Genomic DNA, 26,670 nt, shown 5'->3' with positions numbered 1-26,670 from the left:
TAAATATTTAGGAATAAAAGTAGTAAAATGCTGTGAGAGTTAGTAACTGCTGCACTTGCTCCTTTTTACAACCATTGTTTTTTTAAGAGTGATGGCAGAGCGTGGGGATCGTTTGTTTCAGGTCTGTGTCATAAAATGAGGAAACAACAACCTTTAAAAATGATTTCTCCCCTTTGTATAAAGCTATATGTGTAAAACAGGCCGCAAGCCGCTTTCTCTCTCGCTCTTTCTGTCTCCATTTCCCTCTCCAACTGCGCTTGAATAACTAGAGACCACCTTTCGTGGAGTCAGACTTTAAGTACTGCATGTGGAGCAGTGCGCTTATTAGCTATTGTCGTTAGCGAAAACGGATGGGTTCCAGAACACCGCATTAGAGCGCATGTGCACATGGCCAGCTTTTGTGCTAATATAATATGCCACGCATCACTATCCGTGCAAAGGCGGCAGTCAATGTAGGTAGTGGGCACGCGCAGCATAAACTGAAAGCGGGACAAGTCAGCACTCTACCACCGCAGGGCAGTGCTCGAGGAAATTGTGCCGGCTCTTCAGCAGTTCCTGCTGCTCGTGGTGTTTGCCCACTTGCAGCGGCCAGTGAGGGTACGCGCATTATGCGACGCAGGAAACAAAAAAAAAGAGAGGACATACATCAGGCTTTTTTTTTTGCTATTGTAATCCGGATCACTCGAGTTTGTTCGCTGCGCTTGCGCTGGGCGCTTCGTGCTGCGACAGCAAGCGGGGGAAATAAAATCCAGTGGTGCTGTGTAAGACGCACAGGCGGTGATTTATCTTCTCTACAGCGCATCCGACGGGAGACAGAAATAAAACAGCGAGATGAGAAAAAAATAAACAAGAAATACTCGGAGAGATTGCGCATACAGCCGGGCGCGGAAGCAATACTCGTTGAAAGCAAACCTCGCCTCGAATCGGGCGCAGCGCGCCACCTCGCTCATTTCCTCCTCTCGGTGGGCGCTTCGGACATTCCAGTGCTATAAAGACTACGTCTACGTCGGGCTAAGGCTACGTCATGCACTGGAGACGGAAGTAATGTGCGCTTCTTTCTCCCTTTCTTTCCTTCTTTCTTTCTTTCTTTCTTTCTTTCTTTCTTTCTTTCTTTCTTTCTTTCTTTCTTTCAAATTGGCGTCGGGTTTCCTTTCGCTACTTATCTAACATCGACACGTAGTGGTGTGTGAATCAATCATCCGTTCACAATCCGCGACGAAACGGCTGCCGCCTTTGGAGGCCAAGTTTCTGAGCGCGGGGTGGGATCGATGCATCCGTAGGTGTACTGTTTCGCTGCACCGAGAAAACAGCCTCGCGAGCAGCAGTCCACGCAGCCGCCTCGCGTCAGCCCGGGACGAAGGCCTCAGAACCGCTGCTTCAGCCGGAACACCACCACGGCTTCATCGGCTGTCTTGACTCTGCGACAGGAAGACGGGCAAATAAGCGCACCTGCGGGCAGAGCGCACTTGAAGCTGCCGCGGGGTCGCAGAGGCTCCACGTGGTGTTTTTCTGCCTGCTTCAGTCTCCCTTTCCATCCGCTATTACTGAGTTTCAAATTTTACGCGCGTTTTAAATTAAAGCACTTAGTGGAAACTAACGGTGCTTTAACAAGTGGCATCACATACTGCCACATTGCACACATAAGAAGGAAAATAATGGTCTAAAGTAAACAGCATTTTTTTTTGCGGGATATGCAGCAAGATAATGGGCAACTGCTTCATCACGTACGTGTTCTGAAGTTTAAGAACCATCCTGGTGGACAATATTAATTTGGAGCTTTGAAGATTTGCTGCATTGCCCAGAACAATACTAGGATGCATACATGTGGATGTAGACCTTTCCAATGAGGGCTTCCTGGGCGTCGCCACATTGATCGCCGGGCTGTTGTGTGCACCCCGCGGTAGTGCGGTGGAAACGGCAGCGGAGCCGGTGTGCAACAGCCCGGAGAGGAGGCGTTTCGAGATCCTCTTCACCCGATGAAAAGGTCTGTGAAACGCGCCAGCCGCCCCGTGTAAAATGAAAGAAAAAAAAAGATTCCCAAAACAAGTTCGCGCTGAAATTTGTCTCGTTGGTAAAGCGAGCATTTAGCAGTCTCTTAATTGTTGACCACAGGGCTGACAGTCAAGGACTGGCTGATTTGCATGGAATGGCGTAAAGTGTTCGTTAAACTATTATTCGCATTACCGTCGCAGCATCCTTCATTCTACCGGCTGCTACGCCACCACACGTTCCAAGGTAGCCTGCAATGGATCTGCGGTATTTCAATGGCCGAAATAGTACAGGGATTCCATTGTAATTCCGTTCTAATGCTTCCGCTCTTCTTCGCTTCCCACAGAGACGCCACGCCACGCCTCCGCTATGTGCCAGTTACCGCGGCGGTCGACAAGAGTGGAATGGAATCAAAGAAGAAAAACATTGACAAGACGACCATGGAACCTGACGCAAGAAAGCTACAGTTGGAATTACACTCGATGATGAATTTGATGCTTTTACTCTAATGAATGCTTTTACTGGATAGGGATGTGGATCGGGGGTGGGAGGGGAGTGGCTGGTGGTGATGCTACTCGAGGGTGGAAGCTTCACGCTCGAGCCAAGACACTCGCCGGCATTTTTTGGAAGCGACACTACCGCTGCTATCGCACTAAGACAATATTTTTACTGTATTGGCTCTGGCCACACAAGCAAGGTGCACTAAGTCTGCTGGGAATATCCAGATCATGCCTGGACCTGCTCAACTCGGAAATGTGTAGGCTTCGAGGAGCAATGAAAGCCGCCGTCTCTGGTGCGACTACGCACAATAGAACGAGGCCCCTTAATTTAAAATTTGTAATGTGTTGTGGCCCCTCTACATTGTGTTGAACTGTCTGAAACGAAACACAATTTGCGCACTTACCTCTTCAGCCGTTTGGCAAAGCCTTTAGCCATGTGCGCTTCAAGGTTAAGAAGCACTGAAAGCAGCGAGAATCCAAGCCAGATTCCTACGTATCCTCCGAAGTAGCCGAATGCTTCCACTATCTACAAATAGAAACAGATGAAAATGTCATTGGTTAGCCCACAGTATGTACAAAACATTCCCGTTTTTCAGTAAAACCTAGAATGGAAACTGAGCCACTTTTGTCATCCGTTAGCATGAAAAAAGGGTCGTTTCAGGTCGCTAATGGCGTATAAACCAGCATAGTTTCTCTGTCTCCGTTTGGCTGTATCTGCGTATAGTACGTATACAATAGACGTTCGCCTTCTTTCGTTCGAGTAACTGATTCAACATTACATTTAAGTTATGTTCAGTCATGCATAAATAAATGGAAGCGTTATATTAGAGCTTTTTTTTTACGTTGGAAACGTTTGTCTAGATTTGGTTGTTTATATAGTTAAGTGCTATGATTTTTATTGTGTCCTTTATTTGTGTTCTGGTAACATTTATTCTAACCGTGACAATGCGCCTGTCTTTCTCATATTGCCCCTCCTGTTTGAGCCATGGTAATGGCCTGCAGTACGTGCAATTAAATAATAAAAGTCCCAGAGGGTGGCGATGCATGGTGATGTGTGTTGATGCATTGTATCCGCAGTCATGCATGGTGCGTGTGGCAATGCATGACATGTGTGCTTTGTATGGTACGTGTGCTCGTGCATGACAGCTCACAACGAGGTTCTTATGCTAGCGCAAAGCTGTCACAGCTAATTGCAATAAGGTGTCCTCCAACTTTTGTTTCCTCTCTCTCTCTCTGTAGGGCCGAGGGGAGGGGGTGGGCGGCTGCTGGTGAAAATTAAGGTGCACACCTGGGAACAGCGTCGTCGAAATCTTGATCGATCGCTGGTTTCGGCATTAGTGCTGTATTTCCACCTGTTATTTCTGATGGCCAAAAAATGAACAGGCGAGTTTCCTCCTCCCAATAAGAAACCAGAGTTATACCGAGACGAAAAGCACAGACTGCGACGAAGCAAAGCAGGTAAAGAGGCAAATGCGCTCAGTGCATAGACTCGCATGCAGCGAGCTTCGGAGGAGGCTTACTTCGGCCGTATACTTAAGGCATTTAAAGTTGTTCTTACCGAAAGATTAGGTTGATACTGCAGAACACGTTGCGTGTCGGACGAAAACTTTATTATGAATGAGAACTTGTTCCTGCGATGAGATGAGTAAAAGTCTATGTAAGCTAACCGCAAGACTGTAAAGGGCATGACAGATACCACAAATCGGTAAAAGGTGGGAATCAACGGAGTCTCCGAAGGCATTGTTCAAGTTCTCGCCTATACGATGAATGCAGCTTGCAGTTTCTCTAAAAGGGCCGCACAGGATTCACCGTTGCATGTCCTTTCATTCGCATCCGTATTGCAAAATGGCTTTCGGAGAACTGAACATAGTTCCGGCCCCCTCTGAAAGTAAGGTGAAGTTTTGCCGCCTCCATCTCAAGGCACGCTAGCAGAGGGACATGAACTTGCGCAAGGTCAGATCGTCCGCATATTTCGTGCTTAGGACTTTGCAAGGACCCCGGAACAGGGGGAGGGGGGGAGACGATCCCCCCCCCCCCCCCCTGTCTCCAGTTGCTTGCACTTGGATCAGATTTCTGACAATTGAAACACTTACGTTCTAGTTCAGTTCTAGTACTCTTTTAATGCAAAGTACAGTGAGGCTGAACTACTTGGCTTCGTAGCCAGTTGTAAAGCATTTCGTATATGAGTAACCTAAACCAGTCATGTCCCAACAGAACTAGACTGACCCGTACACATGATCATGATTAGCAGAATTTAAACAAACCATGCCGAACTTTTTAAATGCAATTGATCACTCCTCGTGCATAAAGCTTCCCTTTTAAATTCGTTTTATATTTCCGCGAATCTTTGTGCCGTTTGTTCGTTTGCACTCAAAACCGCCGGCACGCATCTTTATTATTTTGTTTTGTAATGCGAGGTGCGACCAGACTTATCTCCATTGATCGTGGCCGCGTGCAAAGGCTTCCATATTGTTCCAGATTGTAGTAGTTGCTTTTGGTTCTTTATCTCGAATGTTCCTTGTCAGCTTTAAATTGAGCGCGGCCAAGAACTGCATGCATTCAGTTCGATGACCGCTGAACACACTTGTGGCCAACGCTGCCACCGGGCCATTCAATTCTTAGTGGGCGGCGCGAGTCAGCCCCTTAAACAGTTTCTTTTGGAAGCCTTTTCGTTGTCTTCCTGAATGCTAGAGTGTCGTCACCCGAACGTGACAGTTTAGACCAACCTTTGAACATTGAAAAAATAAAAAATATATAGATAATGAAAATTATTACGTAAATGAGCCTTAAATAAATAACAAAAAGTATGAAGTCTTGGCCCCACCTCTTTACCGCCTTCCCCACTCAAAAAAAAAAAAGTTCCGGAGTCCTTGGAACTTTGCTTAAACAGAGCCGTGTCGGCGCTGCGTGCATAGCTATTTTTGCGGAGAGCCCCGATCACGTGCATGCATAAGCGAATGGCGCATGTCACATTAACTCCCGCTTTGTTGCGATTTTCTTATAAGACACTGCAGTCTAAAATAACAAATATATTAGCCAGACGGTCTGCCTTCGCTCTTGACTGGTGAAGTCAGTGGGAGTCATGCACACAGAGAGTGTTTCACGTGCACGACGATGAGCATGACATTTCTTAGAACGCTTGGCTCACATTACCTGGAGGTCACCTTGTGAAAAAAGTGGGTATGAGTAGTTGAGCACTGAAAGACAAATTATTCGCTGTAACCGGTGCACTTTTTAGATTTTGTGACCACGCCAGGCGTATAGGAAGCACCTGAAATCACGGATACTTCCAAGCGCTCTGGGATGCCCTGCAGATGCCGTCAGAGAAGAAAGTTGGAAAGGCTTAACACCCGTCGAAAGTCTAACTTGCTGCTGAACGTTGAAAGTCAGAGCAATAGCTCACAGCCACAGAGAATTATTTATCACACAAAATACATAATAGGAATTGACTCATACTTACATGTCTTTTCCAAAGTCAGACTGGGAGTGAAAGTGGGAAGTAACACACGATTATATTTGTGCCGAGCTCGTACTAATCATTGTTTTATTCAAATGAGGCAAAGCGTATGGACTGTTTTCGAGTTTCTTTTTTATCTTTCTTATATTCAAATCAGAATAGCAATATGCGCACCTTGATTTGGCGCATTCCTTATTGCAGTTTTCAATTTTCTAACTGTGCAAAAAAAAAAAAAGAATCATCTCGTTTTCTCTTTTCCTCGGGGCATACAGCTGGCACGAACATTTGCACCACATCCCCCCCCGTCGCTCCGATGAGTGCGTCTTCATCCAGGACGACCAGTATCAAGCGACCACAGAGGACACTTTCTCAAGAGCGACCACTGCACGTTGCGCGTATAAGCTATAAATTCATTGGAGGGCCTCCTTTTTTTAGCCAAGTTGAGCTAATTTGCTTAGCACACTTTACCGTATCGTACTCAGTCCTCTTCATTTTTTGTGTGTTTTTAAATGCGGTTTTAGGCGCCCCTGTATTGTGCCAATGCCCCCTACGCTGCTAACAAAAAAAAAAGAAACGCCCAAATGAGAGTAAATGGCTTCTCCTCTAGAGCACATTAAAAGGAGGTTTTATTTACTCTATATAAAAGGAGTATTTTTTATACTCACCTAAACAAGGGAGGTATTTAGGAGTACAAGGGAGTAAAATTTTACTACCCACAGAAACGGAACCCAAAAATGGCATCATGTTCATTTTTCCTCATTCAAACTCATTCTTACAGCATTGCCAGCGCCACAAACGGACAGGTAACTGCGGGGGCCACCGGCAACCCAGCTTGGGAAACTGTTCTGCCCTAATGTGACCCCGTGTCACGCGTTCTTTTCGCCTTCTGCAAGCCCAGCGGCGGCGTAGGCGGAGGCGGCAGGGGTCGTCTGCTTGTCGTCCACTTTTGCTTTACGAGCTCGTTTGGTTGCCTATGATCGTAGATTAAGCGATGTAACATTAGAATCACTGTTTCAACGCTGAAAAGGCGTCTTAGAGTAGTTTTCACGACGATGCACCACGATATAGTTGACTAAAAACCAGAGCAGAAAAAGTTTAAAATCAGAACACCCCCGAAGGTATTATGGTATGGTAGTGTTCTCTTTCATCTTCACTTCTTTAAACCTTGGTTTCTTAACATGACCGAGGAAAATGTAGCCTCATCAGCTCAACCAAGAGCTCGGAGTTGAAACTATGTTCTAGCACAGTTCCTTGCTGATGCAACACACTATAGCCTGCTGCAACGCACCCGCGAGAACCACACCGAAAAAAGCTGTGGGAACGAGGCCTAAGCGGGGGCTCTAACGGGGTGGCGACATTAACAAAGGAAGGTCAGGTATGCTCGGAGCGCTGGAGACTTCACAGGAGCAGTTCACTTATGTAGCGGAAAACGGCGACAAGCCGATATTGTGTACCGCGGCAGGCACCCGTGAAGGAGCAGAAGTGAGCAGAGATCCAGCGACGATGGCAGCCAAGGAGTCGGCACTCACTGCCATTATCGCACGACTGACCAGAAGCAGACGAGACGCTATGTGGCAGTGCGGACGGCGCAAAGTGGCTTTTTTTTTACTCCATTGGGGACTTGTGGAGCATTGAGACCAAGAAACTACATTTCAAAATGGAAGTTACAAAGAGGAGAATCCTTCTTTATGCTGCATTATTCAGTGCAGGAAGTAAAATAGGTCACTTTACACATTTTACTCCATATTGATAGAGTAAATGTTTCCACATATAAAGTTTAAAGGGCGACACCAACCATTTAAACTTCCAATTGGGAACAGCCTCCGGGGAGACAACGAGACGTATATGCGTGAATTGAAAGTGGAGGCTAAGGGAACCTTGCGCAATGTGAGAGTATTTTAATATTGCTGTTCCAGCGCCGGCGATACTGTGCGAGCACGGGCACGGGGGAGAAGTCGTGTGTGCGACGAGTGAAGCAGCGAAGCCACAAAAAAAGTGGCCTCGTGGGTCGCCGCGCAAGGCAAACTTCGGGTGTCCCTTCAGCAAGTGCCGCTGTAGAAACCAGGCAAAGGATGCAGTGGCTTCTCACTCATAAAACAAAGTAACCTACTTGTCAGGGACCGATTCGTAGCTTCACGAAAAACACTGTAGGCGCGTTAGTGTAAACAACAAACCCCTAAGGGTTGGGTTTGCAAGCATTGGTGCCGTATTTGTACCTACCTTGTCTACCGCGAGGCTGCTCAACCTCACGTCGTACTTCGTTTCTCTTCAATTAAAATGACGACCGCAGAGTCCGTAGCCAGACATTAAGCGTGAAAAAGAAAAGAAGCGTATTATTGAGCAAATCTGATGCATTCAACAGAGAATATGTCCTTGTTCTCGACTGATTTATGTCGAAGGAAATAAAGATAGAGAAAAAACTGACGGGACGATAATGAAGCCTGATGCAAGAATTCTGCGATGCAGTTCGTTTGACTCTCGATGGTTGCTGTGATACTTTTACTCTAATTATATTTTTATACGGAGGATGCAGGTGAGGTGGGGATGTGGCCGAGGGTGGCGGTGGGGGTTAGGTGCTTCTTGAGGGTGGAGGCTTCACTCACTAGGCTTCACACGCAGAACATCAGAATTTTCATCAAGAGCCACTTTTACTGAAAAGATTGCGCCGAAACAAAGCAAAGGATAACACGCGAACATAAGAATTACCACCAAACCACAAGTTTTGCGCATAGAAAAAAGAAAACATGCGAGCCCTCAGCGCACATCCTCCTCTAACATTTTTGCTCGTGTGCTGAAGGCGTGCGTGCTGAGAGTGCTTCGTACTCACTGGCAGGCTACGCGGCATTGGCTCAGGCAAAACTGGTAGGTCCCCAAGCTTTCAACTTTTCTCGTGCATATGTCTGAAACACGAAGAAGGCAGACATCCTCACTTGTGCGAGCTTCGCTTCTCAAATGGTGCAGTGATTATTATTATTATTGCTACTGTTAGTGCGATACCACTCAGAGTGGCCGTTCCCCCCCCCCCCCCCCCCCAACCCCAACCCCACCAGAGAGGACTGGGAGGCGGCCCTGCTCGGCTGTCAAGGCCTGAAGAGCCAAAAGGCCTTGGTTCAACGGACGCGGGCGGCGTTGCTTGCCAATGGGGCCCCGGAATAGGGGCTCCACCTAGTACTGTGAGGGGAAAGGGCCAATAGGGTCCTACCCCAATCGCCTTTCTGTAAAAATTTAATTGCTTATAAATGTTTTTCACCACCACCACCGCATTTAGCCGTTGTGTGTTTGTGTGAATCTTTCTTTGTGGCAGGCTGGCCACTTGCCCACCGGTTTGTGGGCAACTTGCCTAGAGGTACGTGCGTATATATACCGGGTGTTTTTTTTTTAGCTGTTTACAGATCATTTTTTTAAACCTTGCGAGAGATACGTCGGTGTGGTCTTTGCAGGTGAATTGTACAGCAAGGCGGATATTATGTACGTGATAGAGTTCAGTGATTAAACGTGTAGTTAACTAAAATTAACTAATCAGCTTTTATTACTTTTGATTTCAGGGACCAACATTATACTAAGAAATTGAAGGCTGTCAACATCGAAGCTGCGTCCAGTTTTTAAATTTCTTTATAGGCAATGCATTTCGAAATATTTTACGACAAAAATGCACAATTTTTAGCTCGTAAAGTTGGCTTCCCGCAATGCACATTTTTAAAATGACGTCGCTGGGCGTAGTATTGTTGCGGAATCCAGTTAACTGCTTCCACGGCATAAAATAGACAAACATCTTCCGTATTTGCTGTACTAAAAATGCGACAGACGCCATATTAAAAATTTCGTTGCGAAAAGCCAACTTTACGATCTAAAAAATGCATATTTTCCGCGTTAAATACTTCGAACTGTATGGCCGATAAAGAATATTTAGGAACAGGACATAGCTTTTATGTTCAAGGGCTTCAATTTCGTAATATAATGTTGGCCTCTAAAATGAAATGTAATAAAGTTGAGTACCTAATTTTAATTAATCGTTTAATCACTAAGCTCTATCACGTACATGTCCGCCTTGCTGTGCAATCCAGCTATCCAGCTGCACAGACCACACCGACGTACATCTCGCAGGGTTTAAAATAACGATTTGTAAACAGTTCACACACACACACACACACACACACACACACACACACACACACACACACACACACACACACACACACACACACACACACACACACACACACACACACACACACACACACACACACACACACACACACACACACACACACACACACACACACACACACACACACACACACACACACACACACACACACACACACACACACACACACACACACACACACACACACACACACACACACACACACACACACACACACACACACACACACACACACACACACACACACACACACACACACACACACACACACACACACACACACACACACACACACACACACACACACACACACACACACACACACACACACACACACACACACACACACACACACACACACACACACACACACACACACACACACACACACACACACACACACACACACACACACACACACACACACACACACACACACACACACACACACACACACACACACACACACACACACACACACACACACACACACACACACACACACACACACACACACACACACACACACACACACACACACACACACACACACACACACACACACACACACACACACACACACACACACACACACACACACACACACACACACACACACACACACACACACACACACACACACACACACACACACACACACACACACACACACACACACACACACACACACACACACACACACACACACACACACACACACACACACACACACACACACACACACACACACACACACACACACACACACACACACACACACACACACACACACACACACACACACACACACACACACACACACACACACACACACACACACACACACACACACACACACACACACACACACACACACACACACACACACACACACACACACACACACACACACACACACACACACACACACACACACACACACACACACACACACACACACACACACACACACACACACACACACACACACACACACACACACACACACACACACACACACACACACACACACACACACACACACACACACACACACACACACACACACACACACACACACACACACACACACACACACACACACACACACACACACACACACACACACACACACACACACACACACACACACACACACACACACACACACACACACACACACACACACACACACACACACACACACACACACACACACACACACACACACACACACACACACACACACACACACACACACACACACACACACACACACACACACACACACACACACACACACACACACACACACACACACACACACACACACACACACACACACACACACACACACACACACACACACACACACACACACACACACACACACACACACACACACACACACACACACACACACACACACACACACACACACACACACACACACACACACACACACACACACACACACACACACACACACACACACACACACACACACACACACACACACACACACACACACACACACACACACACACACACACACACACACACACACACACACACACACACACACACACACACACACACACACACACACACACACACACACACACACACACACACACACACACACACACACACACACACACACACACACACACACACACACACACACACACACACACACACACACACACACACACACACACACACCGAACATCGGAACCAAAGCGAAAACCGAAGTGCTAGCGCACCTAAATCGCATCTAGCCTAACTACGAAACTCGACCGTCGTTTTTTGTTTTTATTATTTATTTATTTATTTATACACAGTACCTACAGCGCCCTCATTGGGGCATTATTGTAGGGGGGAAACATCATAAATAAGAACAAACATCTAGTACATAATAAATTAGGCAAATGATGCGGTCTACACAGAAAATACAATAAACCCATGCACACGGAAGCAAAAACAAACAAAAAAACAAAATAAAAACCATTGTAGAAAGGCAAACATACCCTAAACACACACATACACACACAAAAAAGATACATTTCAAAATACAGCACTGCTTAAAACATAATACACTCGGACAAGAATTATTGCACTTATATTGACAGGTGGCTTTGCAAATCGGTCAGAAACGATGTAGGAGGAGCGGTAGCGACCCGCGAAGGGAGACAGTTCCAATCATGCACTGTTCGTGGGAAAAAACTATATTTGAATACGTTTATACGGCAATTGTACTCGCGCACCTTAAGTGGGTGGTCAGTGCGGGCGGAAATGTAGCTGGGTTCATTAATGTATTTCTCTTTTGGAATTACAGTTTTATTATTAGGCACATTATAAAGAAAAGAGAGTCTCAAATATTTGCGCCTGTTTTCAAGTAACGGCCATCCCAACTTCTCGCTAAATAAGCACTGATTTATTGTTTAAAAGCGCAAAAGGCGCAAACAGCGGCAAGAACCCCAGGCTAGTAAGTTCTTCCGAAAGAGACGCCTCACCCGTCTGCTTGACGCGCGAAAGCATAGGGCGTATCACGTAACGTCTAGCGCATATTTTTGCTCAAAAGGCGACACGGTGCAGGCGCCGTTGTCCTAACAACCACTGGAGAGCCCGTCTGTATACATGCGCGCAGCAGCAGTGTCTGGGCACACAGCAAGCACGCCATAGCCTCTCGCAGCGCATTCTCGCTGTCATTGAAGCGCTCTCTCGGGGATTTTGGGTTGTAGAGAGACTGTCTGGACGTTTTCGATTTTCTTCCTTTTTGTTGGAGAGCGGCTACCGCAGTCAACGACACCACTGCTCACAATGTTTTCGGGAAACGTTTTCGTAGCGACATGGCGTTCTCTGCGAGAGGGAGTCCCTGCACATTGCTGAAACAAAGAGCAACGAAATTGCACTGCCGACGTAAATGCTACAAGTAGCGGTCGATCCTCGCTTCTGTCAAGATAAAGAAAAAAAGAATTAAAATGTATCGTGTGCTCCACTGCATAATTTCCGGCCACCTATGGAAATTAGTCAGCAAGTGAAGCTGGCACGGCGAACCAAGCTCTCGAAATTCCAGCCCCAACACATTGTGAATTGGCTGGTCAGAGCTTGGAAGAAAATATTTTCTGGCTTTGTACTGAATTTGCCGCATCTTCAAAGGGCACTCGACGCTCATCAGTGCTTGTGGAACTGTTTTGATCCGATAGCATTAGGGAGCCATGAGGGCGAAAACTGTCCGGCGGCGTCTGTGTGAAGCTTCCACCTACCAGGTGGTGTTTAGGGGAATTTGCCCCTCTCTACCTGCCACCTGTCAACCATTTTCCTCTCCCCTGCCCCTCTCCAATTGTCAGGGAGAGGAAGAAGACATCGAACAAAGAATGACTCAGCAAAGATGAAAATAGCTAAGGATAAAATGACTCGGGCAAAAGCAAGCCTACACGCAGAATAAAGCAAGCGTGAGGCTTGCAGGAGCTACAGTCCTTGTCGCATTGCTCGGGAAGAGCCACCTCAGCCTCACAATCCCCAACGGTGGCTATGTTTGAAGCAGCCACCTGCCAGTGCAGTAGCGCATCGCTTAACCGCTGCGCCACTGCGTCGGTAGTTATATGAGGAATGTAAGTGATCTATGAATGTGGTGTATTTTTCGTTACGCACTCGGAATTTAAATAGAAGCAGAATTGGAATAGATTGGGGAGTGAAAGACAATAGACTCAGAATCGGAATAGAATCAGAACTGGAATAGATAGGGGAGTGAAAGGAGAATGGCGTCGCATTTCCTCCTTGTCAATCCAATTGATCACCCCTATTTTTTTTTCTTTCATCGACGCACAAGGCTCCTGGTCGCCGACCACTTCCACCGCACCATTCACATTGACATAGGTATAAGACAACCTGGCAATGAGTTCAAATGGCCTCTAGCATTGCGGATGTAGCGCATGAGCTGTCATGCATCGTCTACTGTGTATAAAAAGAAATTTCGGCACATTTTAAGCCATGTGCTTAGACGGTGCGAGACGTCAACACTCTTTCGACTGCTTTCTACACAGGTTCCTCATTCTTCGCGGGGTCGTCCATGACATTAAAAAATGGAGCCGTTATCCAGCGGATAGACGGTTAGCCAACAGAGGCCGCGTTGCCAGCGTGCGCTGCCGAGGCTAACATAAAGATAAAATGTGCCTTTTTTAGAACGAAAACTTAAGAGCTCGTCAGTTCTGAAGGGCACACTGCAGTTTTTCTCTTCTTTGACGCAGGGGACAACCGCCCCTCGCAACACACACCTTCACTGCTATGCATGACAGATAGTTCAAACGTCTAGCACGCCAACTCCTGTGACTAGGTCACTTCAATTAAAACAGCAGCAGAGAGAAACGAAGACCAAAAAGTAGCACACACACGACGAGCACGATTCTGCACTGACAACTGAAGACTAATGAGAAAAGCCGCATATTCATACTGAGGAACTGCCAGCATTTTGAATGATTTATTATCAGCATCGGCATGCGTCGCCACGCAGGAAATTCCTTTCTTCGTTGGCCAATCGATGGAGAACTGACGCATTGCTCTCCAGAATTACGGATGGCCCCGGCTTCCAAGATTTGTCGAGTCAGCTTGTCTGTGTTCTTTTCAGTTCCTGCACGTGGTGAAGGTAGGCAGAACTTGATTGCTTTTCGCATATCCCACATTCCCTGAAGGCATCGCAAGGTTGATGCCGGACTTCCGGCCATAGCCGTTGCGTGCTCTCTGGTTCTGTCGTTTAAACATCTCCCCGTCTGCCTTAAGTAATGCTTTCCACAGAATAAAGAGATCCGATAAACAATGCCTTGAATGCACTCAGAGTACTTCGTACGGTGTCCGATTTGACACAGGGATTTGTTCTCCGGTCCATTAAGCTGCGCACACATGCTTTTCGCCTTGCTGGGTGCTGTAGAAATGATCTGGATGCCATGCCTCTTCCCGATATTCTTGAGGTTATGGGTCAGCCCATGGGCATAGGGAACCACGGAAAACTTCTTTGCGTGGTTTCCTCTGGTGCTCTCTCCCCCTCTCTGCCACGCTTGTTCAGCAGCACGAGGCTTTCTGCTATGCTGCACAGCATTGTCATAGGAAACCCCGCTTCCTGAAGCCGTGATTTGCCGCTGAAGGCGCTGGCCCACCTGATGTGGACATCACTTGTTTAGAGCAGACTGCAACGCCGCCGTCGCGTTTCCTCTTTTCAACGTTTTGGAGTGACTTGACTTGAAAGGGAGAAACTGCTTATTTGCTCGAGGCTCGAGCATAGGTGCCCCGGGGAGAATACAAGGCGTTGGTCAAGGAAGCGCAAGGAGCCGTGCTTTGGAAGCTCCCATGTGAATTTGAGCCCCGGGTAGCTACGTTGAAAGATGGTCAGTGCGATGTCTTTTAGTGTTTCCGTTTCATTTTCCTTCTCCACTGCGCATAGTACCATGCAGTCGTCGACGTGCAGGACAATCCTCACGGTACGTCTGTCTTTCAGAGAAAGGGTGAGAGGGTGACAGACGCATCGTGAGGACACAGAAGAATTCAGAAAGTCTTCCCTGAAACACCTGGTATAGTAGTCCTTCTCTTTTCCTCTTTTCCCCCTCAATAGCGGCATACCGCTGCATATCAGGTCTAGCGCAGAACACTGAACGTATATTGCGCAACGTGACAAGTGCAAACAAAGTACATGTTTCAATCGGACTCTTTCCAAATGGTGAGGCAAACATATCACAGAGCCAGAGATGTGAACATGCGCAATCATGTTGTATTAAGAGCGCAAGTACTCATTAGAATCCACCCAAGGGCAGCGGTACGGCTGCAAAGTAAAGCTATACAGCTTTCACAGAAGCTTCGCAGCTGAATAAAAATTTGTGCTTATCTGGAGTTCGAACCCGGGTTCACACTTCCTCCCGGGGTAGTCACTTTATCAACTGAGCTAACTAGGAGGGCTAGCAGATAGCACGATAAAGCCGAATAGATCAACAACGCAAAGTGGGAACGGTGTTAGTCCCCTAAACACCTTGGACGTAATATTTTTCTTGTTTTTGCTTTCCTTCTCCGTCCTGTGTCTCTTTTTTTCGCCCTTGCGACAAATACTCTAAAACTACCGGGTACGTGCCTCCATCACCAGGAGCCACGGTGCCCTTTGAATCTACGGGCTGATCCCATGTTTTCTCATCCTGGAACAAGTGCTTTGCCCCACAAAGACTAAAAATGCAGAAAAACCAGCTTTACTCGTTAAGCTGTCTGTTAAAGGGCAACTGCACTACTTTATAAAAATTCTGCAACATTCATGGATTCGAATCTATATAGGCTGCAGGCAAATCATGCTAAGCTTTTTTTGCTCTAGCCTTTAAGATAATCACGTAATCGACAATTAACTTTCGGGTTTCTCCTCACTGCACCGGAGGAGTGCATAGAAATTCGTTCTGACTTCACGGACGGTAAGATTTCAATTTTTAGCTGTCGGCAACCGCACCTTGCAATGCGTCGTTGGTTACTACGAAACAACGATCGGTGGGCTTTGCCTTCGGTGGCGTTGATTTTCGTCATTCAAAGCAAGCGTTGATGCGTTGGAAATGTACCGATACCGTAGACCGCGTCATCATGTACCTCCCACTTGGCGCTGCGATGAATCTTCATGGCCATAGCGATTTCAAATGGATTTTAAGTCACCACATCAAATGCTAGCCCAAAAGAACTTCGTATGCTTAACCTGCAAGTTTCACACATTCGACGCCTTTAAGCTCGATGAATTTAAAACCTGTGCAGTTGCCCTTTAAAGGAGTGGGGACACCAAATTTTGAGGAATGTTTTTTGCTCTGGAATGATGCGTACGACATTAGTAAACATGCATCCCCACGTGGAATTCGTCAGGGCTTAACAAATAATTCTTAATATGATTTTTTTTCCTCTGTAGTTTCAGTTTCGGTTTCAGTTGTCAGATAATGGTTGCGACGCCACAAGTGAGTATGAGATCACGTAAGGCGTAAAAAACTGCAATATTAACGCTGCTTTGTGGCTTCAAAACTCTTATGCCAAACTGCTCCAGAAGCCGGAATGACAGCCAGTGATTAAATAGCTATTATACTGCTGCTTTTGTATGCCTCACGTGATCTGGTACTCACTTGTGGCATCGCAATCGTCTTCCAACTGCTGAAACTGAAAAAAAACAACATTCTGAGCGTAGGCGGATTTTACGCCGTGATTCATGTTTACGATTGTATTACGCATGATTCCAGAGCAAAAATGCACAACAAAAATGTTGGTGCCTCTATCCCTTTAAACGTACACCAGAAGTCAAGCTAAATTGAGCAATTAGGGTCACTAGATTCGAAGTATGTCATTTTTATCGCGAGCAGCGCTTGCATAAGCCAAAAAACTACATAAAACCGAAAGACGGGTGACACCGCTCTGCGATTCTGGTAACGACGCCCCGTCAAGTGGATTCGCACCCTGGGATCGCCCCCAAACAATGTGAATCACAATGGCCCTTATAATACGGCGACTCTCTTTGTTCAGCCCAAATTAATACATTTTTATTACCCAATGAGCTGACGGGTTCGGTGGACGATATCAACCAACCATAAGAGGGAGGTGTTCCTTGCAGCCAATGACGATTAGCGAAAGGAATGCAAATACATCGAATGCAATCCTCATATGTTATTTCGGCCCAACATGCAAATCCGGCAGAAATGTAGAGCACTCCATACCGTCCCTGATGATGTCGCAGACCTGGCCTCCAAATGTTGCAGCAAACTCGTGGTGCGTGCGAACGCACTGACAGTGCTTCATCTCCAGCGACATCTCGCAGTTTTGGACACATATCTGGACGGAAAAATGCATAAAACATTGATAAAGGTCACAACCACTGAGACGATGTGAAGAATGCATAAAAATCCAGAAGCAGCGCGCGCATGCGACATGCATGATGAGATGCGCAATCGGGCTGTCCGAAATATGCACGCCGGGAAACGAATGCGGGTCAGACACCGGCCAAAACGAACTCATAAGCGTGGCTTGTCTCATGGCCTTTCTCATGTCTAATGAAACACCGATAGCTTACTTGTTCAGCACTGCACAACCCTATACAGACGTGTAGCAGTTTCGGCCCGCATTTGGTCACTTTACTGCAACCGCTAAGTTTCATGGCTGGTCAAGTTCATGATCGGGCAGTAACTGCGAATGTCTACTCGGCAAAATGCGTAAGGCGTCCGTTGTTACGGTATCATGGTAAAAAGTGCGCCTCGGTACACCGTCGTCGCCTCTGGTGAATATCGAAAACGCGCAGTTGTGGCCTCGGTTTTCTGTTAACGGTAAGGGTTGCTATACTAAAGGTTTTTTTATAGCCGGTATGACGCTGGAGCTAGCGAAGAATCAGCTCTGCACCGGTGATGTCAGCTGCGCCGCAACGCAGTGGATTATTTCACGCCATCGGGATCATGTGGTAGCCGCTCGGTGAATAACGTTACGAGAGTATCAGGGAAAACAGTCGCACAACTCATCTCTGTGCAGGAGAATAAGCAGGGACACTCAACTGAATGTCTTCGAAGCGACCCCTTTGCTGTGGAACTACAAACGTGTAGCGTGGTGAAAGCTAAAGCAAGCGCTTTTATCCTGCAGTGCTGCATACAGCTAAAAGCGCTGCACAATTTACGTAAGACAGAATATATAGTGTCGTCAGAGAGCTAAATGCGCTCTGTTGGTCACAGCTCTCGCTACTGCCGCTCAGATATGGCATAATTGCAGCACTTGCTTGTGCTGCAATGCTGCCACATGGGTATACGAACACATTTGCGTGCTCATGTACAACAGAGACCCCCAATTGCACAATAAGGAAAACTTCGATATGCATCTTTGATTGTTCCCTTTTACACATTTTTTTTGAGCAAGAACATAATGCGACGGTAACTGCTGCACCAACGTAAGACACTCAGAAGATAGTAATAAACAGAATCAGTCTTTGATAATATTTTACATACGTACAGTATATCATACAGAAGGAGGTCCCAAAGTCAAAGACTGTAATGGGACCTCCTAATCAAATACACCGTGTAAAACATTTAATTGCTGCGACAGATCAGACGAATATGAGAAATTTAATATATACATATGGGGTACAACATAAAGGAGATACATAGGAGATAAATAAACACTATTAAAAAGCTATTAAATAAAACCAGCGAAACATACTGAATTATATATCATACTGAATTATAACGAGGGTTAGGAGGCAGTGCAAAATACATGTAAGAAGAAAAGGAATCGAATTCATCGCAATGAGGGCTCTTAGCCAAGAACTGTTCGTTTAAAGTGGGCTTTAAAGCTGAAGATTGAATGTGCATTCTTTAGTTCTAATGGTATAGTGTTCCAGACAGCAACTGACGAGAAATTAATTGCCTGTTTCTTGTAATTAGTGCGTACTTTAGGCAGGACAATCTTGTTATTGAGTGCAAACCGGGTTATGTTGTCGTTTACAAGTTAACACTGTGGTATGAGAGGAAGAGAAATTATATTGTTGACAAGTTTGTACATAAGAATGCCAAGAGAGTATCTAACCATTTTACAGCGTCTCTAATAGGAATCGGGGACTGTCTGTGAAACTGCGCGACTTGCAGAATACAGGTTCGCCGGCGAGAAGTCAGAATTTTTGTGACCAACGTAAGCAGTGGTATTCAACATGTGTGTTGAACACCGCTGCTCACCTCACCCCCCTTATGAAAAAATAAAGGAAACTACACGAGTGGTCTTACGTCCTGAGTGTAGTATCCGAAATATTTCTTCTGATTTCCTCTGGAGATGTAGTCTATGCAGTTCGACTTGTAAGGGGCCGGCAAACGCTCCACTTTTTCCTGTGTGTGGCAAAATGCAGAGAGCGGCAACGGATGACTGAGTGAACCGTCCCTCGCCTCATGCACATATCACTGCCGAACCACACGCCGCTCAGTGTAGAAACCGAGGCTGCCACGAAGGTATATGTGGCGGCCTGCGCTGAAATTAAGTTCAGTTTAATGATCTGCGTTAGAAATGTTGATTTCATATAGCTCCCAATGTTTTAATGACATGAACATATGAGGAAGAGGTTGGTGCTCGAAAGTGGCGCTGGCTTCTGCTTTCCAGAGAAATCAATAAAACCGCTGGAAGACTGGCGCAGTAAACATACGGAAGACGCACAGTTAAATACCACATGACGCAATGCAATACAATTTGATGCACAGCACAGGACGCCAGCAATATTAAGAAAAAATTTTAGACGCGGGACCCTAAACACCAGAGCGCAGACCGGCAAGGGGTGACAAAAAAAAAGGGGGGGGGGTCAACGCTATTTTACAAATCAGCTATGCAACACGTATACTGATGGGCGAAAACATCTACGTCTTCCGAAGCAGAAATTGACGAATAAAAACGGTGAGATGAATGAAAAATGAGCACGTACGCTTGGCACCTCTCGCAACGCACGACAGTCAGAAGCGCCGAAACCGCTCCATTCGTGCTGAGGGCAAACACATTTGAACCCTGATTAGCTTAAGTTGCCCGCTTTTCGTTTATTGTAAGTCTTACGTGAAATGACAAAAGGCACCTCACGCGTACAGCTTGTCTGGACCGGCGTGTGTAATAAAACAGCAGCATGCGCGCACGCACAAGTTGCAAAAGTTCGTTCGGCTTCTGTTCGGATGGTGAAGAAAGTTGTCTCTCATGCCACGCTCGAAGGCCGCTCAGCTGAAGGGACTATAAAGAGCTAGCTATACCTGCAACTGTTTCATGAAAGCTCACCAACACCACAACGGCCTGAAATAGCGTTCCCGCATAGCTGCATCTCGTTTAGGTCGACAGCTATCGGGGTGGAAATTTGCGACCAACAACACGGCCTTTCGCATTGGTACTTTTAAACTAATCTGTGACGAAACAACTTAAATGGAACTCTGTGGAGAAACTGAAGGTGGCCTTAAACAATGAATTACCGCATCCTAATGAGAAACGAGGACCTGTTCACAGAAAACGGAGCTTTTGTAAGCCAGAATAGACCAAAAAACTAAATTCAGGTGTCGCCATAATCGGCCGATTTCGCAAGTTAACTGCGATGCGTCGACGCAGTTTTTTTTTGAGGGGGGGGGGGGAGGGGGGGGGGGGGGCGTGGATCCAAGAGACTAGACCACGCCTCTAACACCGACATTCTTTTCAAAATGGAGTCTTTTCCGGTGTACACGTGATGAGTTTGAATTGAGTGGCGGGCAAATTTTCATATGCAGTTTTCTCAGCAACAGACGCGTATTTTGCTGCCGTTAAAACATCGCAGAGGGAGATGGCGTTGTCCTCCCGTGCCTCATTCAGTACTGTACCTGCGAGACGGCTATGGTGTACGTCATGCCCGGCTGTATCATGACCGAGGAGAGCTTGTCGGGCGGGCACGAGTACGGGCTGTGCACCACCAGCGGCAGTGCGTCGGGCTCGTGCAGCGCCACCGTCGCGTTGCGCTCCCAGAAGGCGCGCAGCACCAGCTCTGCGACGTCAAGGCGCACAGCGGAACGACCGTCGGATCATGCGGCATTCGACAAGCAGTGCTTGCCCGCTTTATACAGCCTTCCTGCCCTAGCTCTTAATGAGGCTTCCGAAGTAGGCATGGATACTGCAGCGTAGCGAAGGGGTGAGGAGTAGTTTAGACACTAGAGCAACATAGATGGTAGAAACGAGATAGTAAGAAAAGTCGTTACCCGACTGTGCCATACAAAACGGTGCTTTCCTGCGAGCAGGCATGCAGGCGCTTCGAAAGGCGTAAAGCAAGGTGCTGACCGTAGTTCCATGGAGATTCACACCGCTGCACCGGGTGCTGAGAGTTGGTCCACTGGTAGGCGTCGATGGTGTAGCACATTTCATTCGGGTGCCTGTAGTAAGTCAGCCGAATGCTGGCGGCCCCGGAGGTTTGAAGGGAGAGAGAAAAGAAATTAAATATTGTCCAGATCTTTCATTCGTTCCCGCCCGGAGCTGCTTCGCGAGAGCAGAGGCTGACATTTCCCTTTAGCTCGAGCGAACAATGTGGCCGTGCGCTGTTCCAAGAAGAAATGAGACACCTTGGAACGTGAATACACAGCTCTTTAGCTCATGCACCATCAATCACACGCTCTTAACACTCACTTAACGAGAACTCTAGACGCTTCTCAAGTTTCAGTGAACCGGTGACGCTAAGATACGGGATAGCGCGCTGATGGTGCGTTAACAAGCAAGAAAAGAAGCCCTCGCGCTCAATTAATTTTCCACAAAGTATGCTGTACAACTCGCGTTCCCTGTTCTTGGCCCGCATTTTACTGCGTTAACATGTATGGTCCTCGTTCACTAAAATTCCGTCCAGGGTTGTGTGGGTGGAGGGCGGAGCGAAGCGCTGTGAGAGGGAAAAGCGAGAAAAGCGGAAAAATGAAACTCCTATTTGCCTCCTATCGCCTTTGTCAATTGTCTACCAGGCTACTATAGGTGCATACCTTGTATGTTCAGGTAGAGTCCCTGGGCAGGTGCGGGATCAGGAGGAGGAGGAGGGGAGGAAAGAGTACAAGAGTCCCGTGAAAAAAAAGTGCTTCCTTCGCTACGGCCCGTTGCCGACCTGCCGAGACCGAAGCACTCCAGGAGGGAGGCACAGAAAATAGGGGAGGTAATGACAGGCTTACCAGTGCATATGATGTGTTCATGGCATGCTGAAATGCGAACAATGAGAGAACAGACATTCTGCGTGACCCGGTAAAAAGCCAGGCCCAAAACGAGGATCCCTGTTCTATGAATTGATCTAGTTTTGACTGTCGCCCTGTGTGTAATTGTCGCCCGTGGGTTGCGCAGCGCGTGTGCAAAGATAGACGTACTCTTCTGTTCGCATTCCAGTTCATAAGAATCGACAGTTGGGCAAGTTGGTGCATCGCAGCGTTTCCCAACGGTGTCACTCGGAGGAGCGTATACTCACGCGGCGTTGCACGCGAAAGAAGCGCATTCGGTGACCTTTGACCGCATGTGGCACAGGAACAGCTCATCCGGCAGGTGGGCCACCTTCAGTCGAGCCTCCACCTCCTTTCGCAGGAAGTGCCACCGCTCGGGATCCAGCAGCGTCTGCGGCATTCATATCGGTGCGAAAGCACTGTTCCGATGGGTAAACACGGAGCAAGGTCTTGCTTTGTTGTGGGTTTGAGCCATTACTGCCGACGGTGCCGCCATCGCACAACATCATTTACAACACAGAGGCGTTATTTTACTGTCAGATTAGATGACGTTCTACCTGCAGCTACTATCTGCTTCGAAGTTCATTTATGCAGGGGGAAAATCGTGCGGACTTGTGTTGCGCATGTATCCGTCAGCATTCACGCGATTGGAGAGCGCGCATTGGACGCTCAACTATAAGCTTCGTATTTAGATTTGCCGAGTTGCTTTGCAGGGGACTACCTGGTATAGGTGAATTCAGTTACTGGAAAAGTGTGCGATCGCGGCGAGTATACCGGCCACGTCATCGCCTGATTTGCTGGTGCGCCAGCAAATCAGGGGCCAAATGTAAAACCACCTCAAATCATAATTAAGCGTGAGATATCTCGCGTTATCATCGTGGTATAACATAGCGTAAGCTAAGCCAATTACACAGCGTTGCAACGCGCCAACAGCTTTCAGTATTCAGTTGTGTACCAACAAATGATGAAGCCGGGTATAGCTTTCCCAGGCCTGCGGGCCACAAGCCCAATCACGCTCCTTCATTCACGGCTTCGTCCACGTCGGTTTGCTTGCTCCTTTCTGTGTTCTCTTCTTAACCTTTCTGCTGCAACTACCATGATGTATGAATTAACTACCTCAGTTACACACTATTTTACCGCTCCGTTGTCTTGTGGCCAGGAACAATGCACATATATGAGAGGGCGATATATATGCAAGGCTCCACAATGCAGCATCCACACTATTTAGGTGGTATATATAGTGAGTCTCGGAATTTTCTCAGTCATGTGTTCAAGACTGCGCACCGTTTCTTCCTCGACACCTATCTCTTTATAGCAAGTATTTTCATTTCACAGCCCTTCCTTGCAAAACCCTGCGTACAGTCCGCGTTAATCTACAAAAATTGCCTCCGACAACAGCGGCAGCGCCGTGACGACACTAATCCCTGTGGAATGCTACATTGATATTAGGATATGCTACCTTTACCAGGTGAGAAGTTTCATTTTCAGCTAACACTTTGACGCATGTACATGGCGAAAATTCGGTTAGCTCTGCTAGCGCTCGCGTGTAGTAATGCGCATGACTTGTCACACTCACCTCTTCTTCGCCAGCACACTGACTGACGTAATGGCGACAGAGCTTGGAAATGTCGATCCTGCAAATAAGTATACAGTTACTCAGTCGCATCATGAAAATTTCGCATGCTAAAAAACCTCACGCTCTTTTTATCTGTGGCGTCAGTTGTCACCCGACTTAGCAGAAATGCAACAGTTGTTGTGTGTTTTCATTTACGCTCGATTACAAAAGGTCAGGGCGCTCTCGTTCCAAGGATAAAGATCCGACTCGAAAGTCTAGTAACCTTTTCGCGCTATAACTGGAACAGAATGCGCCATTTATTTCCTTGCCAAGCTCAGACAATGCGTTGCACAGAGAAAGTCGTGTAATGCAGTGTAAGGCTCCTAACACACTTGTATCCCTCCGACTCCATTCTTGTCTACCGAAAAATGTAAAGCCTCCGTCCGCTTATGCTCACAGTGCCTTTTTGTGACGCTTGCGGATTAGACATGCCAAGAACAACAAAAATGGAAGTTCCTAGGGAAAGGCCAATTGAACGCACGACCGCTCAATGGATCTGCAGAGATCCCAAGAATCACGGCAATGGTACTCCGAACATTCCGCCCTAGGGCCATTCACTATCGCGCATTCTAAATCGCGGCTCAAATGTATCCATCCAACCCTGAGCGCATCTTTTCGCAAAGGACAGCTCCGTGGGGTCAGGCACGCATGCGCACCTTGGCGCGCATGGGTGTCCTCCTGGGGAAGCCTCCAGAAGGATAGAGAAAAGCCGAATGTTTTAGCACTCTGTTACCGCCCGTGTCTGGAGCTTTCCACATGTGTACCATCGGGGAGAAAAGTATCCTGGGCGATCGAATAGCAATCTGGGAATGCTGCAGCGATGCGTGCGAACGATCGCCTGGGTTTACTCCAGTGCAAGTAAAAGAAGCCATGTCCAGCGTTCGCCTCCTCAAGCAGAGTTTCCAAGCACACCTGCCAATAACAAAGTTTATACTAACTGGTTGCCTCTAGCGCGAATTGGAGACTTTTGTCTCCGATAGTACGTGCACATCTAGAACCGGCTAGGAAAGCTACGCAAAAACATCCTAATGACGTTATAGTGTCCCTTTGGGGAAGTTGCCAAGCCGGGTACATCGTACGCACAGACCATCGATGCAGACACACAGTGGCAGCCGGGAAGAGTAGATTCTTGCGGACGTCTTCGACCAGTGTCACTGAGAATGGATACTCGAAGAAGAGAGACAGCATGGAGCTGGTCTGATAGAGGAAGCCGACCAGACAGCCGGTCCATATGAACACGCGCAGGCAGATGGACGCCGACATCATCGCATCGAAACTAAAGCTAGGAAGGGCGCATCCCGCGCCGCTTATATGCATGCTCGGGAGCTATTGATTGGCGACGCTTCTGCGCCGATTTCCAGGAGACGAAAACATCCGTTGAACGGTCCTCCCAAAATGAACATGGGGTATGTGCTGTCCAAGGACGAGATCTCGTTAGCATAGCGCCTCAGCCATGTGGAGAGCGAGCAGTGCCACTCTCGAATCGCGGGACTGTGTTGGTCGATACTGGCGTTCGAGCAACACTTGGCCACGATAGCGTAGCAATGTTCGACAGAAACAGAGATTTGTCAATTGCCCCGAACGTGAAATTTCGTCGGGCCTCCGCCGACATGCTGATTCGAAATTAGATGCAAATGAGAAAATATGATGGCTTCATGACCAACGTGTGGCGTTTAACCGGCACACGCATGCGTGCACGCAAGTGCTTGTCGCATCTTCGCATTGTTCCTAAAAATGCAACCGCAATGTATGCCCACAAGAACAAGCACTTGCAGTGGGTGATTCGTGCTAAAATAACGAACAGGGAAGCTACCTTAGAGATTCGCTGTTGCAATTGGCCAAACATAAATGTCTGCCGAGCGGTCAATCAAAGCGCTCGCTTCGGTTCGATACCCCTGCAGAGTGCATGCGTGGATGCGAGCTACACACGCGTGCGCCAGGCGCCAGGTATTTCACGTTAAGGTAGCGCTGCGATCGCATTCACTGCACGACCGCAGCAGAAGCTCAATTCGGGACGATTCGGTGCGGTGTGTACCACCTGGCATTGGATACTTCCGGCGAAGAGGCAGACGCTGTATCTGTGATGCGATTGGCGGAGGTCAACAACTCGTAATATTTATATACCTCATGAAATGCAGCCGAATAGAACTGACGTACAACGGAGGCCTTAATTTTTTCGGCTTGCCACACTAACTCCCTCGAAAGCTCGCTCGAAATTTTCTAGCATCTGAGGTGACAGCACGCAA

General features: G+C 47.3%; 1 protein-coding gene across 1 annotated transcript; it reads right to left on the bottom strand.

Annotated features, from left to right (window-relative positions):
* Positions 1-206: 206 nt before the first annotated feature.
* LOC144121787 (acid-sensing ion channel 1A-like) lies at positions 207-25,687 on the bottom strand. The gene is made up of 13 exons (XM_077655187.1): positions 25,512-25,687; positions 24,386-24,443; positions 23,058-23,200; positions 21,905-22,017; positions 21,454-21,614; positions 19,867-19,965; positions 17,827-17,941; positions 8,774-8,846; positions 8,167-8,212; positions 5,950-5,969; positions 4,048-4,120; positions 2,894-3,015; positions 207-1,418 (listed from the first exon to the last, which is right to left on the bottom strand). Exons 1-13 carry the CDS (start codon positions 25,685-25,687, stop codon positions 1,364-1,366), a joined length of 1,254 nt encoding a protein of 417 aa, XP_077511313.1. The 3' UTR covers positions 207-1,363.
* Positions 25,688-26,670: the final 983 nt, after the last annotated feature.

Source organism: Amblyomma americanum, chromosome 1 (assembly GCF_052857255.1).
Source record: "Amblyomma americanum isolate KBUSLIRL-KWMA chromosome 1, ASM5285725v1, whole genome shotgun sequence".
Lineage (NCBI taxonomy): Eukaryota > Metazoa > Arthropoda > Arachnida > Ixodida > Ixodidae > Amblyomma > Amblyomma americanum.
This window is presented reverse-complemented; position numbering and strand designations above follow the sequence as displayed.